Raw genomic sequence first — 19,168 nt, 5'->3', positions numbered from 1 at the left:
TATGGGAGCTATATCCAAATCTGAACCGTTTTCCCCCAAAAGCAATAGCGTTCTTCCTATGGCTAAAAAAAATTGTAGTCCCCAATTTTCAGCGAGATCGGTCAACAAATGCGACCTGTATGTTGCGAACGGACGGACGGACGGACATGCATAAATCGACTCAGAAAGTGATTCTATGTATATCCCTAGAAGGAACTATGGGTCTATCTCGCTTCCTTTTGTATGTTACATACAAATGCACTAACACATAATACCCCTTACCACATAGTGGTGTAGGGTATAATGATCCATATCGGTCTTCTCCTTGGGGTACATCCGCCACAAAAGTTCAACATTTTTTTAAGTGCAGTGTAGGATCTGTTCGAAGATCTTTTGAAATTTGTTTTCGTCACCGATTGTTAATTTCTATACGGGTTTCGATAGTAATTATATTGAAACTAACGAAACAAAAAAAAAAATAGGTCAAAAGGTGAGAGCGTGGCGTGCTCCTAAAGATGACAAGTTTTTCTGGTAAACTTTTTTAAATATATTGAAATTAGACGGATAAACATACATGTTTTTTCCATACCGTTTCGGATATTAATTATAGAAATGGAATTTTTTTCGAGAAATGGATTTTTTAAATATATAAGTTTTATGAAATCCCAAGGAGTAGTTTTTAATTTTTTAAATATATAAGTTTTATGAAATCCCAAGGAGTAGGTCTTAATTTTTAACAAATTTAAAATTTTTTGAAAAACATTTTTCGAAAATTTTTTTAAAAATATTTAAATTTGTTTTTATTTATTTTTTTTGTATTTTTAAGGTTTGTTTATTGGTGTTAGAACGTTTTTAATAGATTGGAACATATGTAGGACTTAAAAACACTCATACTTTGAGGCAAAACAGGAAAAAACTCAAAGATTAAAGTTTGGCCCTTAATTCCTCTGCAACTACTGGATCGAATATTATCGTTTTTGATGCATCGGAAAGCTGATAGCGTTTTTTATCGAACAAAAACTTATGAAAATATCTCAATCCGTAAAAATTTTCAGAGTTCGGCCGGGCCGATCTTATGCTATGTATTTATAGTCTTCCTTTAGCGTAGATTCGAATCCATATGAAACTCTTTACTTGTTATTGCTTAAGACTTGGCTTACCTTTACATTTCTGGCAGCAATTGTCCGAGGTCTTCTTTTCCAACAAATAACAATCATCGATGGGTGGACATTTATCTTCACATTTGACAAAGCCATTCTGAAATTAAATAAGAAAATACAAAATATTTAGAATTTTATACAAAACTTCCTGATGGGTGAAAATATTACTTCTAGACGATATGTCAAGGAAAAATATGATAGGTTCCCTTAAGGAAAACAATTTTCACAACCACTGTACATAATACATACATATGTTATGCAAAATTTTGACCCACAATACACCATATGTAAATATTTTGTATATATAATGAGAATTAAAATATATAAGGTATACATTTTCTGTTACAACACATGTGTTGAGCCTTGGGACTTCTTAATTATTTGCCAACTAAAATAGTTTCTGAAATTTATTTCTTACGAGAGTTATTTGAATTTCAACACAACGAGATGATAACGAAATAATAACGGAAAACCCCAACTGTTAGGCTTTGGGCTAAAATAAATTCTTTTTAATTTCGTTTTTCGAATTTGGTGCACTTATTTTCGATAGCTTGTAATCAACAAATGGCCATTGCATTTTCACACACAAACTTTATGCAAAAAAAATTCAACCAAAAACCACTGAATTTAAACCAAATTTATAGAGATAATGTGAATAGCCCACGTAAAATATATTTGGCAAATGAAAAAAAAAAAAACAACAACAGCAACATTTTTATTACCCCACATAAAAATGTATTTAAACATAACCACAAAAACTGTTTTAAATCATAATTTCAATAATTTGTTTTGGTGTAAATAACCAAGAAAACTTAAGCTTTACAACGCCAATTGCCACAACATAGCCCATAAAACTACTGAAATTTAATTTTTCTACAAACTAAACAAATCAGCATAAAACTCATAAATTTTGCAACCTAACATTTACAGCAACTAACTTATGTGGCGGTGCGGCACAAGGTTGTTGCTTGCTATCTGTTTATTATGACTACATGCCACCGAATAGTTCGTTACACACATTCAAATGTACATATTTATTTACATAAGTACATAACGGTGAAGCGGTAAATTTTCTTTTTTTCAAAGGTGTCTTGGACGGACTTCATTTAATTTTGAAAATTTTAATCCGTTTTCTAACAACACCAAAAGGCGTCAAATAATGATATGAGGGTACAGTGGGTTCCAGAGGTATGCAGAAATTTTATAATAAGAATGGAATAGAGTCTATTTAAAGTGCAAATGGTAAGGAAAAGAATTTCATCATTCTTTAGTTAATTTATATTTTTATATTTGCAACAAATGATATTCCCTTGAGTCTTGTAAAAATATTTTCAAATTTTCTTCGTTCCCTTTTAAGCTGACCACCACCGTGTTAAGTAATATTATTTACCAAAAAAAGTATTCACATTTGCAATATTTTTTGTTATTGCCGAAAATAAACGCTAACTGCTACATGTGAAACATGATCACTATGAGCGAAGTTTTATTTCGTTACCTCGTTTAATAAGATTTATGCAAATTGCAAATACGTTTTTTTCTCGAGTTTCGGCGTCGTCGTTTTTAAACACAAAAACCCCATAAATAAAATTTGATAGATGCCTAGTTTTATGTCTTAAGTAATATGCAATGAAAACTGATAAGAAACACGGCACTTTACCACAACTTGCCAAAAATCGACAATAAATTATGGTTTATATTTATTATGATTGGATATGTTTTATTTCATAATTAAATATAGTTAATCTAGTGGATTAAATAACTGGAAAATATAGAAAAACGGCGAGGGCAATAAATCAAAAGAAAATACATTTTTAAAATCTATAAAAGTCTTCACAGATAAGCTGTAGCAGGAAGCCTTTATATATGAGCTAAAGAAGGGATTTATTAAAGAACTAAAACAGAGAGTTTTTATATAGGAGCTACTAAGCGCGTTTTTCCGGTTGTCGAATTGGGAAGGGGGATTTTGTGACATGTGAAATCAGAACTGCCTGAGGGTAGTTTGTGACGGAACTAATGCAACATGTCCTTGGGGATATCGTGGACCCTCGGTATGTTGGGGTTAGAAAAGTGGTGGAGAAATCTCTAAAAGATGTCCGCTCCTCTTCCTTTGATCCCCCGTCCACCAAAAATGGAGCGGGATAGTTTCCCAAAAATAAACACCTACGGGAAAGAACATTTAAATGAAACAAGTAAAAAAGTATCAATTGGCTTTGCCGACAGAGATATACCCTCAGCCTATGTGAATTTAAATTTAAACTTTCTTTCTTACGTTGGGAGTCATATCTTTTCGAAAGATATCGGGTCCACAAGTCAACTTTTGAACCAGTATGCCAGGAAACAAGGACCACGGAAAACATAATATTGCTGTTAACAGGACCAGAACGAACAGCATCTGTAGGAACAGACCCTAAACTGCACTTAGACACAAATATTGAACTTTTGTGCGAGAGGTACCCTAAGGAGACGAACGATATGGGCCATTGTATAAGTTAAACTAACTTTGGATAAAATATTAGGGGGTCCAAAGTTTGGACTAAATTGGTTGCCCTGTTCAGGAGGTATCGTGCATACCATTTTAGTGAAATTTTTAATATTGGGAGGAAGTACCGGGGGTGGTGTACCGGTATTGCCCATTTTCGAACTGAAACTAAGTTTGGACAAAATATGACGAAGGACAAATTTTTGTCTAAATCAGTTAAAATCTGTTGTGTGAGAGGTACCCGAAGCAGCGGATAAATATAGCCTATATTCGAACCTGATCTATATCTGGTAAATATATTAGTAAGTGTAAAGTATGGACCAAATCTGTCACTCCCATCAAGAGTTATCGTGCGCACAATTTTTCCGAACATTTTTGAACTTTTGTGTGGGAGGTACCTGAAGGAGTGGGCCGATATGACTTATCTTCGAACTTAAACTAAGTTTGGGCAAACTATTAGGAAGGCCAAATTTTGGACCGAATCGGCAGATCCGTTCGAGACTTATCTTGCGCTTCAACCACTACACACTCAGGAAGTATGGACTAGCCCCTGATGAAACTTGTACCATCGTATGGGAAGCAGTGAATAGTAGCTGTTGCAACAAAAATCAAGGCGATTCGGGAGCAGGCCCTAAACAGAACTTTTCCGAAATTTTGTGCGGGAGGTACCTGAAGGATTGGGGCGATTAAGTCCATATTGGAACCTCATCTAAGTCCGGTGGAAATTTCACGATGTGCATAGTATGGACCAAATCGGTTGCTCCCTTCAAGAATTATCGTTCGCACAAATCCGAACATTTTCGAACTTTTGTGGGGAAGGTATCTTCGAACTTAAACTAAGTTTGGACAAAATATTACGTACTCGTAAGCCAACATTTAATTCGAATCGGTTGGTCCGCTCGAGAGTTAACGTGCGATCAAGCCACACAGACGGACGGACGGACATGGCTAAATCAACTCCAAATTGTCTGAAACGTATTTCGTCCAAACATATTTGGGGTCTAAAACCATTATTATTATTATTTTGTCCGTATGAAAGTGTATATACCCTCGTTAGCATAAATGCTCGGGCCGGATACGACTTTTTTTTACCCTCCACCATAAAATATTCCGATCCACAGTTTTTGGTGGAGACCACTGGGAACCTCAAATAACAAAAAACAGGTAGTTTGTTTAATTTATTTATTTAAAATTTAGCTAAAACACTATATATCGAAAATAGAAACGTATCGTTATATCGGAGGCTATACTAAAACATGGACCTACAAGTATGTTGACAATTTGTGGTGGAGTTTTGTGATCACTAAGAACCTCAAAAATCTCGGTCAAAAATATGGCGAAAATCCTCAAAATATCTTAAATATGGAGGTACCGTTATATCCTTAAAATACCTAAAATCGGGAGGTACTGTTGTGTGGGAGCTATATAAAAACATCGACCTATGTTGAGATTTTTTGGTCAATAAGTTTCGGGATAGCTGGGAATCTGAAATGTCAAATTACAGTATGTTCTGTCAAAAAAGTTTTGCAAAACTTCTCAAAATACCTAACATCGGCGGAGTATATCAAAACATGGATTGAACATTTAAATTGAAAAGTTTGTGACCACTAGGAACGTCCAATAATATGTAGTTCGGTAAAATATAGCTAAAAACCTCAAAATACCTAAAATCGTGCGGTGCCGTTATATGGTCATTCACCAAAACATGGACCAGTCTTGACATGTTTTGGTCAAGAAATTGCAGGGAACCCCAAATGTCAAATTACAGGTAGTTCGGTAGAAAAATGTATCTAAAATTCTCAAAACACCGAAAATCGGGAGGTACCGTTATATGGGATTATACCAAAACAAGGATCTGCGTTGACAATGTTTGGTCAATAAGTTAAAATTCTGAAAATACCTAAAATCGGAAAGTACTATTATATTGAAAAGTTTTGTGTGGAGAAGTGATGTGACCACTGGTTACCTCAACCTGTTGAATAATAGGTAGTTCGGTTAAAAAATACCGAAAATAGAGATGTACCGTTATACGGAGGCTATACATATACGTGGAACTATGTTGAAAATGTTTCGTGGAAAAGTCAAGTGACTGCAGGTAATCTCAAATGCCATATTACGGGTAGTTCAGTCAAAAATGTAGCTAAATCCATAAAATACCGATAATAGGGAGGTACCTTTATACGGGAGCTATATCTAAACATGAACTTATATTGACAATTCTTTGTGGAGAAGTTCAGTGACAGCACACCACGTCTTCCAACATTTTGACCTAATTTTATGGTTTCCTTAGTTTCAATATATTTAGTATTGAATCCCAAATGGAAATTGACAATCGATGACGGCAAAAAAAAACTAAAAAACTGTTACGAACCAAAAGCAAAAAATCAATGAAGAAGTCTACAAAAAAACCTAACCCTAAAAGAAGTTAGGCAGGGACTCTTCATCATTTAATATTTATAGACGGCTTATAGCAAAGAGTGTTTGTAGACGATTTGAAGCAGGATCGAAACCAGGGAGTCCTTACAGATAGCAGAAGCAGGCACGCTTTATACGCGAACTGAGTCAGATGGCCTTTATAGACGGGATGAGACATGATGTCTTTATAGACGAGCAGAAGCAGGGAGTTTTCATTCAAGACATAAAGGAAATACTTTTTATAGATGAGCTGAGGCAGGATGTCCATATCAAAGGACTGAAGCAACGACGAGTTGATATAGGGAACATAGTGGAGAAGACGGGGTCTTTATAAATGAACTCAACCAGGAAGACAAATTGAATGAGCCTTCGTTGACGCACTGTATTAGGGACTCATTATAGACGAATCGAAGCATGTAGTATAGGTGAGCAGAAACTTGAGTCTTCACAGACGAGCTAAAACGGGATGTCAGGAATGTTTGGCAAAGAAGCTATAGCAGAGAGTCTATATATAAACAATCTGAAACAGGGACATTTTATAGACGTCCCGGAGCAGCAGTTTTATAAATGAGCTGAGTCAGGTTGGGGGGTGAGGGGGTTTCTTTATAAAAAAAACTTATCGATGTGCTGAAACAGAGTGTTTTTATAGACGAATCGAATGAAGTAGTCTTTATAGAGGAGCTGAAGCTTCATAGTCGAGTAAAAATATCTGATAAAGAAACTGAACGGAGCAGACGATATAAAATAATTGAGTTGAAGCACGATAGCTTATATGGGAGCATTAATTGACGACAGTTCAACTGGTAAAAGTGTCTCTTGAATAGATTAGGGTATGTTAGATATCAATGAATGGTCATGATCAACGCTAGCTGTCCAGCATATATCATATGCTTCATATTTTAAGCCAAATTTAATGCTCGCAAAGGTCAGTGGAGTTACATCAATGAAGACAGCATGCAGCCGGCTGAAAAATAACAAAAATGCGCTTTATCGAATAAGTATGTGTGGACTAATTCCGTTTAGACAACTTGCAGTCGACAAGTTGTCGTCTGGCTGTTATGTACGATAACTCTCAAACAGATCAACCGACTTGCTCCAAACTTTGCACCTTATAACATTTTGTACGAACTTATTTACATATATCGAATTTGAGATGCATATAGGGCCAACTTCGGGTACCACACCTACAAAAAAAAAAATTAAAACATTTTTTAAAATGGTGCATACTCTCGAAAGGATTATCCAATTTGGTCCAAACGTTGGCCATCGCAGTAGATCAGGTTCGAATATCCCCTATATTGGCTCACTCCTTTTGGGTACCTCCATCACAAAATCTCGAAGGGTGTAAACGATTTTCCAAATTTTGGACATCGGAATAGATCAGGTTTGATAACACTGTGTGTAATTTTTTGTGTCATGGAAAATTAACCATATTCAGACACCGCAGCGTAATGGAAGACGAAAAATAAGATCACACGTGTCTCGACGTTTTTCCCTGTTACTTCGAATTTCGCGGTTATGGGCCCCCAAAAACCTGAGGCCCATATGTCAAAAAGGACCATTTTGTCAGGCTCATATCTTCTAAACCGCTAAGAATTTTGGTTTACTCGTGGAGGCAAAGTTGTAGCTCTCATCTTAAGGAATAATAATTGTGAAGACATAAAATCCATTCAACCTTATCTTCATGGTCAAAATCGTTAAGGTCAAGTTTCCGTTATAATTTTTTCTCAGATTTTGGCCTACAGATATCAAACCGATCAAAATTGAATCAAACAACCAACTACAAAAATGTACCTTAGATCTCAATAAACAACTTTCTAGAACATACGAACCCTGTAGAAATGGTTCTTAAAGGTCAAAATAGCAAAACAAATGCAATTTTTATTTTCTTTTTTCGGTTTCTGCTCCATAGAAATTAAACCATTCAAAATTCAGGAATACATTAAACTACAATAATGTAGCGAATATATCAGTATACAACTTTGTGGAACATCAGAGCCCACTACAAACTGTTCTTAAAGGTCAAAATAGCAAAAAACTTTAGAAAATATTAGATTTTTATACTTTTTTCTCCGATTCTGGTCCATAGATACATAACCGTTCAAAATACAAGAATACAAGCAACTACAAAAATGTACCTAAGATCTCAGTTAACAACTTTCTAGAACATATGAACATTCAAGGAGCGGCCCTTTAAGCTCAAAATTCCTTTAGTTTTACCCATTCTTTCCTGGTCAGGTCCGTAAATAACAAACCTTTCAAATTTTCTAGAGTGTTGAACAGTTTGTTATTTCCAGACCTGAGCATTAACCATAATATAATTGTTAGTGAATTTTGAACATGAAGGACCGTTCCTAGAATGTTCATATGTTCTAGAAAGTTGTTAACTGAGATCTTAGATACATTTTTGTAGTTGCTTTTATTCTTGAATTTCCAACGGTTCGGTATCTATGGACCAGAATCGGAGAAAAAAGTATAAAAATCGAATATTTTCTAAAGTTTTTTGCTATTTTGACATTTAAGAACAGTTCGTAGTGGGCTCTGATGTTCTACAAAGTTGTATACTGATATATTCGCTACATTATTGTGGTTGAATGTTTTCTTGAATTTTGAATGGTTTAATTTCTATGGAGCAGAAACCGATAACAGAAAATAAAAATTGCATTTGTTTTGCTATTTTGACCTTTAAGAACCATTTCTACAGGGTTCGTATGTTCTAGAAAGTTGTTGATTGAGATCTAAGGTACATTTTTGTAGTTGGTTGTTTGATTCAATTTTGATCGGTTTGATATCTGTAGGCCAAAATCTGAGAAAAAATTATAACGGAAACTTGACCTTAACGATTTTGACCTTGAAGATAAGGTTGAATGGATTTTATGTCTTCACAATTATTATTCTTTAAGATGAGAGCTACAACTTTGCCTCCACGAGTAAACCAAAATTCTTAGCGGTATAGAAGATATGAGCCTGACAAAATGGTCCTTTTTGACATCAAGGCCTCAGGTTTTTGGGGGCCCATAACCGCGAAATTCGAAGTAACAGGGAAAAACGCCGAGACACGTGTCTTCTTATTTTTCGTCTTCTATCACGCTGCGGTGTCAGAATGTGGTTAATTTTTTTCGTGTCGCACAGTGTAATCCACAATATCAGCCCATTTCAGGTACCTCCCTCATAAACTTTGAAATTTGTTCACAAAAGTACAGTTTAAGGACATGGCATGAATCGTTTTGAAATTGGTTTGCAACTGGTTGTCCTCGCGACACCTATTACGACGGTACAATTTTTTCGGGAGCAAATTTATAATTCTAAGAAAATGGTCAAATATCTCAGAAACCCGGCACCAACTACAATATCTATATCGGACAACGCCTTGGTGTACCTAACTAAAACAAAACAAACATTGTTCCACAACATCCCATACGGGACAGGGGAGACTTCTCTCATATCAATGAGTGCACCCCGATTCATATTTAGCTCAATGATACTGTTTATGGCCGAGTCCGAACGGCTGTCATAAGACACCACTAGTGGAGAAGTTTTTCAAGGCTGAAATACTCAGGAAATGTCGCCAACATTACTGAGGGGTATTCTGCCACCGTTGAAAAATGTTTGATGTTGCCTGGCCGGGGAATCGAACCCCCGACCTTCTACGTGCAAGGCGGGCGTGCATACCATTGCACCACGGTGGCCCCTGTGTACCTAACTAAAGTAAAAAAAGTCGGTAGTTTTGATCGTTTAGCTCGTCTTTCAAGAGAAAAACTAGTCAAATTCTACCATATAATTAAAATCGCCGTAACAGGCAAAAAATGTTTAAAAAAATTAAAAATTTTCGTTTAATGAAGTTTACGACATTTTCGAGAATTCGTTCGAATATTGACGTTTTCAAAAATGGGTGGTAGGCACCATAGGTAGGCACCTTTGCACATCATAATATTTCTCTCAAACATAAATCCAGTACGAATTTGGAATATATCAGACAACTTCGTCGTAGCCGAAAATGTTCGCTTAAGTGCATTTACAAACTGTTCGAGGATTGTTTCCAAATTTTCATAGTAATAATTCGGCCAATCAAATCAGGAGGTAATGTTGTATGGTGGTCCTTTTTTCTGGAATGTGTTGTGACCTTTAAGAGTGTCGAATGCAAAATAATAGGTGTTTGATAGAATATCAAACTACCTTTCCAAGGATGGAAGTCCAGACCCAAATATTGCATAAGCCAACAATGTCTGCGATGTGTTCCATTTTGTTTGTCCTTTATGAACATTGATGCCAAAAATGTAATTGAGCACCATGACAGGACAGACCCAATTTCCATTTTGGGCTTTATAGTACTTGGACTTTTCGACAGTTATTTTATTTTTTGTGGAGTCCAAAACCATTATTTCCATGATGCACATAATTGTTTGTATAAAAAGTTTCCCATATACCCCCTTTATTTACATCCATAAGGCATAATACACGCTCATACACACTTTTGTTTGCCAAGTGTTTACATCAGATGTCAATTTGTTTTGTTATGATTTATGAAAAAATCATAAAATAAAATTTTCCATGCAATATGGTGACAGACAGACGGAGGGACGGACGCACAATACCCCTGAACAAAATGTGATCATGGTTTATGATCTAGTTGTGGTTGAGGGTAAGTGTGTTTGTGTGTGTGCACTGTTTTTCATTATTCTATCATTAATGAATGCCTCAAGGTGATCTACACAACAAATAACAATGAAATTGCAAAAAATACAACAGCAACAACAAAAATACCATCAAATAATAATAATAATAATGAAAAATATCGAAATTAGAACAAAACCTCAAAATAATATTTTCCTTTGCACACTCACACACAACAACACAACACCACAAAAACAATGAGCATAAAAATATTTTATCGGATTCAAGATTTTATTTGAAATTTAAGAAAAAAACAAAAAAAAAAATCTTTTTGTGAAAAAATTATATGTTAAATTATGCATATTTATGCAATTACAAACACACAAAAAAATATTATTCAAGACACACTTCAAGACACTCCATCACTCAGTCAGTCAGTAGACTTCAATCACTTTTTTTATGGCTAGAAATCACGCAAATGTGAATTACTCGAAAAAAAGGAAAAATGAACAATTTTATTCGGTTCATAATGGCTGTTTGTCTTAAGCATTTTGAAGCTTTTCTTTACACAATGATAAAGTCATTAATGCCGATAGTGTGACATGGCTACAGCTAGATCTTTGAATTGTCCAAAATTAATATTAAACAAAATGGCATGTTCTTGCTGACATACACGGAAGTAGCTGAATTTTTTAATGAACTAAAATCTATATGTCCTAAGAATTTCTATATATACTAGGGTTATGACCTTTTGACCTTTTTCAAAAATGATTTCCTGTAGCGAGAATGAATGAACTTTCTCCTACCAATGCCTGAAACAACGTTCGTTCCATTTAATTATTAAAAAGGTTTCGCAAAATACTTTCAAATTATATATTGAAAAAAAAAAATACTATGAAATAAAACAAGAATCGCAAAAATTATGTCCTGATGGACGAATGAATGAAGATTTGCCTACTAATTACTAAAATTACTTTAATTCATTTTAAATATTGAAAAGATCAAGTGCAAACCAATTTATATTTCGGGTCCATATGCCGTGAAGAAAAAAAATACTTTACTGATGTAGTCGTAATTACCACACGATCCGTGAAGTGGTCTTTAGCTGGGTTAGGGTGCGAATGTGTTAAACTTTTGCAACTTTTGTACCTAAAAATGGGCCGACATAGACCATCTTGGAGAATCACCAGCCATTTTAGTTTAGCTTTTCTAGGACTTTGTAGGGTGTTGACACAGCACTTCTATGAAGGAGATACATACGTGGAAGTGTTTTCTGATATAATCCATGATTAAATTAAATTTGGGATTGCGATGTGCCAAACTTAAACCAATACCAGTTAATCCTTTCAATTGTGATCTTGCCCTCCGTCCAATTCAGTTGTGCACCACATGACTTTTTGGAGCTTTCGGACCATTATTTCAGGAAGCATGCAATTGGCATCAAACAACCATCCTCGAAAGGCCATATCCTGCACATATGTAAGTCATCGGCCATACCGGATAATCATTGGTATCTAATCGTATTTATCTGTTGAAATATGTTTGGATCCAAACAAATATTTGTTTGGGACTGATTGCAAACAAATATATGTTTGTATCCAAATATAATTTGTTTGTGTCCAAACAAATATATGTTTGCAACATTTTGTAACATATCTCAATTTTATATGTGATACTTATTTCTTATGTTAGAGCATATTTTTCATGGGTGGAGAGAGGATGTTTGTCAAAGAGAGTAACAACAGGGCTCGCGCAGCTGCGGAATGCCGGTTTATAACACTGTCCGACAGCCAAAATTACACTTGAACCGGACTATATACGTTTGAAAGTATAGGCAAAATGGAGTACAATGGCATTTTTAATTTTTCGTTTTCTCATCGTTTTGACCTTTTAGAGGTCAAACAAATTTCAAAGGTCAACATTTTTCAAAAAAAAAAAAAATATTTTAAATACTTGTACTCGTCGTACGATGCTGGTATTGGTGTCATATTAAAGAGGAGAGTATAGGCTTTATATAATAATTATAAACTATTGCATTCCAGGATAAAAAGGACATTAAAAATATCCTTGAAAAATTAAATCAAAAGTGAGCATTTTGGCAGGCGCATATCTTCTAAACCGCGAAGTATTTTAATTTGCTCATGGAGGCAAAGTTGTAGCTCTTGTCATAAAGAATATAAATGAAATTCACCAAACCTCATCTTCATCATCTTCTATGACTTTTTATTGGGTATTGACCTTGACGATTTTGACCTTGAAAATAAGGTTTGGTAGATTTCATTTGTCCATAATTAATGTTCTTTATGACAAGAGCTACAACTTTGCCTCCATGAGCATATTAAAATTCTTCGCGGTTTAGAAGAAATGCGTCTGCCAAAATGCTCACTTTTGATTTAATTTTTCAAGGATATTTTTAATTTTTTTGAAAATTGTCGGACGGGCTGTGTTTATGGTGTAATAGTAGACGCATATGTTTTGTGATGTGTATGCGTAAAACACATGAGTTTCATGCTTTGTTGTTGTTAACCAACGTAGCAAGCGAAGAGGAAAAGAAAAAATTGTATTAATCTTTTTTCTTCAGTGTTATAGAGACAATCGTTGATTAAAGACGGTAAAGTGAGTGAATAAATCAGTGTTTTGTCTTTTCTTAAAGAAATTGTGCTTTCTAGTAAACTAAATGTCCAATAAATTTTATAATTGATTCAAAAAGGTGAATGGAAATATTTTATTGGACAAGGAAGAAATAAAACACCGCCATTTATAAATGTGCTGAGAGCAAGTGAGCATACATTTTAATGTGTTTCACATTGACATTTACGCTCTCTTGCTCTCAGAAAGCGCCCTCTGGTGCATGTTGTTTTTGTGGCTTTTGGGTTTGTATTTGTTTGCACCCAAACATATATTAGTTTGCAGGACGCAAACATATGTTATTAAGTTTGTTCCTCCGTTTGTAACGCATTGATGTAATCATTTGTGACCTTATAAATACATGTAAGCATATTTATTCTTGATCGGGACGAAATTCTGAGTGCATCTAGCCATGTCCGTCTCAGCTCAGTTGTTGTAACCACTCTATGGTCCACAATAACTGAGCTAGAATGCCATAGTGTCTTTAAACCATTGGCCAATCATGTTCGGAGATGAGCCATATCGGCCTTCTTTTCGTATAGTATAGTGGTATATAACGATACGTCCCGATTTTCGGTATTTTGGCAGTTGTACCTGCATTTTTTGACAGACCTATCCGTTATTTTCAATTTGAGGTTCCCTGCTGTCAACATATGTAGGTCCATGTTTTGGTTTAGACCCCATATAACGGTACCTCCCGATTTTTGTTATTTTGAGGGTTTTCGCTAAAATTTTTAACCGACCTAGCTGTAATTTGACATTTGAGATTCTCAGTGGTCACGAAAATTCTACACCAAAAATCGACAAAGATCCATGTTTTGATATAGCCCCCATATATCGGTACCTCCTGAATTTCGGTATTTTGATAATTTTAGCAAACATTTTTGACCGAAATAGCGGTAATTTGACATTTGTAATTTCCAGTGGTTACAGAAAAATCTCCACCGAAAATTGTCAACATAGGTCCATGTTTCGTTAAAAGCCCCCATATAACGGTACCTCCTGATTTTAGGTATTTTGAAGGGTTTAATCAAAACTGTTGACCGATCTACCTGTAATTTGGCATTTGAGGTTCGCAGTAGCCACAAAACTTCTCCACAAAAATTGTGAACATAGGTCCTTGTTTTGGCATAGCCATATATAAAGGTACCTCCTCTTTTGAAGATTTTAACTAAATTTTTCATGAAGTTCCCAGTGACCACACAACTGCTTTACCAAAACTTGGCAACATAGGTGTATGTTTTGATTGAAGAGATTTTTAGATACATTTTTTGACCTATCATTGGCCATCTACCTAAAATTGTGGACACATTATTTCATGGTGGAGGGTATGAAAAGTTCGACTCGGCCGAACATAACGATTTGTTACTTGTTATTATTTAATCTAGAAATGTGTCCTATGGACATGTACCGCTGGCAAGGTAGAAGTGTTATACGTCGCCTCGAACAGTGTAGCGTAGTTGACCGTTCCAATGCTTTTTCCACCGCTAATATGTGTGGAAATCCTCTTCTTGCACAGTGCTGCTTTTGAAATCCATGCTGATGATCGGCAACTTCAAGAGTCTTTCCTATTTGTGACAAAAGTAAAATTGGCGAGTACAATTCACCTTGTCTGGCTTCAGTAGCGGGACCACCCTTTAATTATACCCTTAGCCTTTGTGCTAACGAGGGTATATACAATTTCATACGACCAAAAATGTGCCTCATCGAAATAATGGTTTAAGACCCAAGTATGTTTGGACGAAATCAGTTTCAGACAATTTTTCGTCGATCTATCCATGTCCGTCCGTCTATCTGGCTGGTGTGCACGATAACTTTCGAACGGATCAACCGATTCAAACCAAATTTTGCACTTCGTAATATTTTGCCCAAACTTATTGTAAGTTCGAAGATGGGCTATATCGGCAAACTCCTTGTGGTACCTACCAAACAAAATTTCAACATTTTTCTGTAAAATGACGTAAACGATAACTCTCGAAGGGAGCAACCGATTTGGTCCAAACTTTGTTCATCGTATCATTCCTTCCTGATATAGATCGGGTTCGAGTACACACAAAATTCGTAAAATGTGAAGTTTAAGAGCTCCTCTTGGATATTTTGAATTTTTTTCAACAATATGACCTTATGGTCCCCTTTACGATGGTACAATTTTATTCTGGGCCAAGTCCATATTTCCAAGTTCCTAAAAGTTACAGGAAACCCTGACGGCACCAACAAAAATGGCATAACCGCAAGATAATTCTCGCAGGGAGTTTGTGCTTGGCTCAAACTTTGTACATCGTAATATTTCATCCAGTCAGGTATCAGGTTGGAATATGGATCATATTGGTCTACTCATTCGGGTACCTCCCTCACAAAGTTCGAATACTGAGAAGTTTAAGAGCTCCACTCGGATCTTTTTAAGATTTCTTCAGCAGTTTGCCTTTGCGGTCCCTTTACGGCGGTACAATTTTGTTCGGGGGCAAGTCCATACTTCCAGAGATAATGGGTCGAAGCCTCCAAAAACCCCTGCAGGTACATAGTAAAATGTTATTGTGCAATATAACTCTCAAACTTTTTCGAATATATCTTATCAAATTTAGTTAATATTTTGAGTTCCATATGAATCAGAAGTTTGGTTACACTATGCGACACGAAAATTATTAACCATATTTTGACACCGCAGCGTGATAGAAGACCAGAAATAAGAAGATACGTGTCCCGGCGTTTTTCCCTATCCCTTCAACTTTCGCGGTTATGTGCCCGCAAACACCTGAGGCTTTGATGTCAGAAGGGATCTTTTTTTTCAGGCACATATCTTCTAAACCGCTTGGAATGTGCGATTACTCAAGGAGGCAAGGTTGTAGCTCTCGTCCTAAAAAATAATAATTGTGAATACATAAAATCCATTCGACCTCATCTTCAAGGTCAAAATCGTCAAGGTCAAATTTCCATTATATTTTTTTCTCGGATTTTAGTCTGCAGAAATCAAACCGATCAAAATTGAAGCAAACAACCAACTAGTAAAATGTTCCCTAGATCTCAGTAAACAACTTTCTAGAACATACGAATACTGTAGAAACGGTTCTTAATGGCCAAATAGCTAAACAAATGCGAATTTTATCCTCTTTTCTTGGTTTCCGCTCCGTAGATACTAAACCGTTCAAAATTCAAGAAAGCAATCAACCACAATAATGTAGTAAATATATCAGCAAACAACTTTCTGGAACATACGAAATGTATATGAACGGTTCTTAAATGCGAAAATACCCAACAAGTTGTGAAAATATTAGATTTTTATACTTTTTTCTCATATTCTGGTCCACAGATATCGAACCGCTCAAAAATTAAGGATACAGTTAACTACAAAAATGTAACTAAGATTTTAATAAACATCTTTCTAGAACATAAAAAGATTTGCCTCCATGAGCAATCCCAAATTCCAAGCGGTTTAGAAGATATGTTCCTGAAAAAATGATCTCTTTTGACGTCAAAGCCTCAGGTCTATGTGGGCCCATAACCGCGAAAGTTGAAGTGAAATGGAAAACGCCGGGACACGTGTCTTATTATTTTTGGTCTTCTATCACGCTGTGGTGTCAGAATGTGGTTAATAAACCATGACTCAAAACAGGACACACAGTGTTACTAAATGATTTGGTATAGCCCCACATTACGGAACCGACAGATTCCACGAATTTTGAAGCAAACTCGTGATTTAAAATCAATATAAATTATATAACGCATTATTATTGTGCTCTTTTATATAATAAGATGATACGACATAATTATTGTGTTTGCTTATGTTTTGGACAGTGACTGAGGGTATGTGTCCGTCAGGACAGCTGACTGATTCTTTCTCGACTCCCGGCTCATCCAGTGAGAATCTAATACATTAAGGACATATAGAGACATACTTATTTATATACCTTTAAAAATGCTTAGTGTAGAGTATCACAAAAAATAATTGTGTGTTACTTTAATAAATCGTTTGTAGCTGGCAAAAATAGTCAACAGCATTTTAATTTTCTTATAATGTTTTTCTTTTTTTTTTTGTAAATTATTAAGAGCTTCCCTAGGTGTACTATCAACAGCAGACAACATACGGACAAAGATATGGTGGAACGAATGGTATTTTTGCTTTAGAGTTGATCGATTACCGCAAACAAGTCAACGGCAACAACAACAACAACACCAACAACAACCACTGCAATAGAATAGCGCTTATAAATAAACCATAAAAACAAAACTGCCAACGAATTGTAGCAGCAACAACAACAATCACTTGCTAAATGGCCCAAAACCCATGAAGCTGCTATGTGTGTAACAAACATAGCTAAGCACCCATAGCATTGTGTTGTTGTTGTAGCAACAATTGCATCGCTTTTAAACTTGAGAATTTGAAATAGTTTTTGCACCTGACTACTTATTGAATGCTCCAAATCTAACGAGTACCACAACGAAAACAAACAACCTCCAAAGACCTCTATTAGTAGATCGGTCGCTACCAGACTAGATCAGACAAACTAATGGACAGACCCAGCGATCGTTCGGCATTGCAATAGACGACGGCGGCAACTACTTACAACCAACTATCAAATGCAATTGGCCACTTGTTGTTGCACTTGTTATTTCATTTATGCTGGCTGGCTGAGTCTGACTTTGTTGCACCAGCTATGTATGTTGTTTTGTTGTTGTGACTGTTGTGCTGGTGAAACCATAATTAAGCGTTGAAATTCATAGCAAAGTCATAATAAATTAAAAACGACAGTTGTTTAAGATTACAAATGTTGCGGCACAGAGAAATCTTCAAAATATTGAACAAGTGTTCAATGGGGTGATTATCTACTATTTCGGGGAGAGATCAATAGCACCAGCACCAACAACAACAATTATTGATTTGTTAGGAATTTGAGAAATCTGATTTAATTTTGCAAGCTAATAATATAATTAAGTTTGGACGTGATTTTTCGGTGAGGGGAATATGAAGGAGAGAGAGTAAAGTTTTAGGTTGAATTAGAATTGGTTGGAATTTGTCGAAAGAAAAATATTAAATTCTTGGTCCCAACGAAAAATCTTAATATAGGGCCATTTCATTGGGTATTATTTTACTAATGTTTGGTAATCTAGTTAACCTACCTCTTCGGTCGTTCTCATTCCTCTTCAGAAATGGAAGTAATATTCTAATAATATTCTATTCTAATAATATTAAAAAACTAGGAATCTGTGGAGAGGACCAAAACTATAGTCTTCCCTGCCTTACCCTTGGCGAACAATGACAACATTTTTCTCGACTAATAAATTAGATGTATCAAGAAAATAGTAGCAAATAAAATACGAACAGAAACAATGCGTGAACTGAATATCGGAGAGCTACATTCCAACAGACAATCGTGGCATACTCCAATCCTACGTCACACCACTCCTCCACCCGCGAATATATAAAAAACGTTTTGCCCTGTCCATGCAAACAATTGCAAAATCCGTACCATAGTACCAGAAGCCTCTACCAAAAAAACTCATAGTACGACCAGTGTCATCCTACTTTGGGAAAGAAGAATGTGGCAAGCTACTCTGCGATAAGTAGTACACAAAAAGGTATTGGGATGAACGAAGTTCGTAACTTCTACTAAAGGATGAAACATAGACGTTATGACCGTGGTGCAGACACACTCTCCTGAAGAGATGAACAAAGTTATCTGTTACATACATATACACATAGCGAAATAGAAACAACATGTCTGAGTTATTCGTTACATATTGTGTTTTCAGTGGATTGTGGTGCCAATGGTATGCATACCCGCGCTGCACCATTGGTCCCATATAATATGAATCGGAGTGCTGTCATTACTATGATAGATGTCTCCCTTTTCCGTTCTGTTATGTTTGTGGAAACAAATGTATGTACATTAGGGTT

At 35.6% G+C, this 19,168-nt stretch overlaps 1 protein-coding gene across 3 annotated transcripts in view; it reads right to left on the bottom strand.

Annotated features, from left to right (window-relative positions):
• cv-2 (crosveinless 2-secreting protein) overlaps positions 1-19,168 on the bottom strand; it is a 393,914-nt gene that overhangs the window by 26,073 nt on the left and 348,673 nt on the right. For all 3 annotated transcript variants that reach the window (XM_073988356.1, XM_073988357.1, XM_073988358.1), the window contains one exon: positions 1,140-1,236. In XM_073988356.1, coding sequence (XP_073844457.1) covers positions 1,140-1,236 — 97 coding nt within the window. The remainder of the gene's footprint in view (positions 1-1,139; positions 1,237-19,168) is intronic.

The sequence above is a fragment of the Musca autumnalis genome, unplaced genomic scaffold (assembly GCF_047663935.1).
Source record: "Musca autumnalis isolate F117 unplaced genomic scaffold, ASM4766393v1 scaffold_5, whole genome shotgun sequence".
In the NCBI taxonomy this organism is placed as follows: domain Eukaryota; kingdom Metazoa; phylum Arthropoda; class Insecta; order Diptera; family Muscidae; genus Musca; species Musca autumnalis.
The sequence above is the reverse complement of the archived record's forward strand: the minus strand, read 5'-3'. Positions and strand labels throughout refer to the sequence as shown.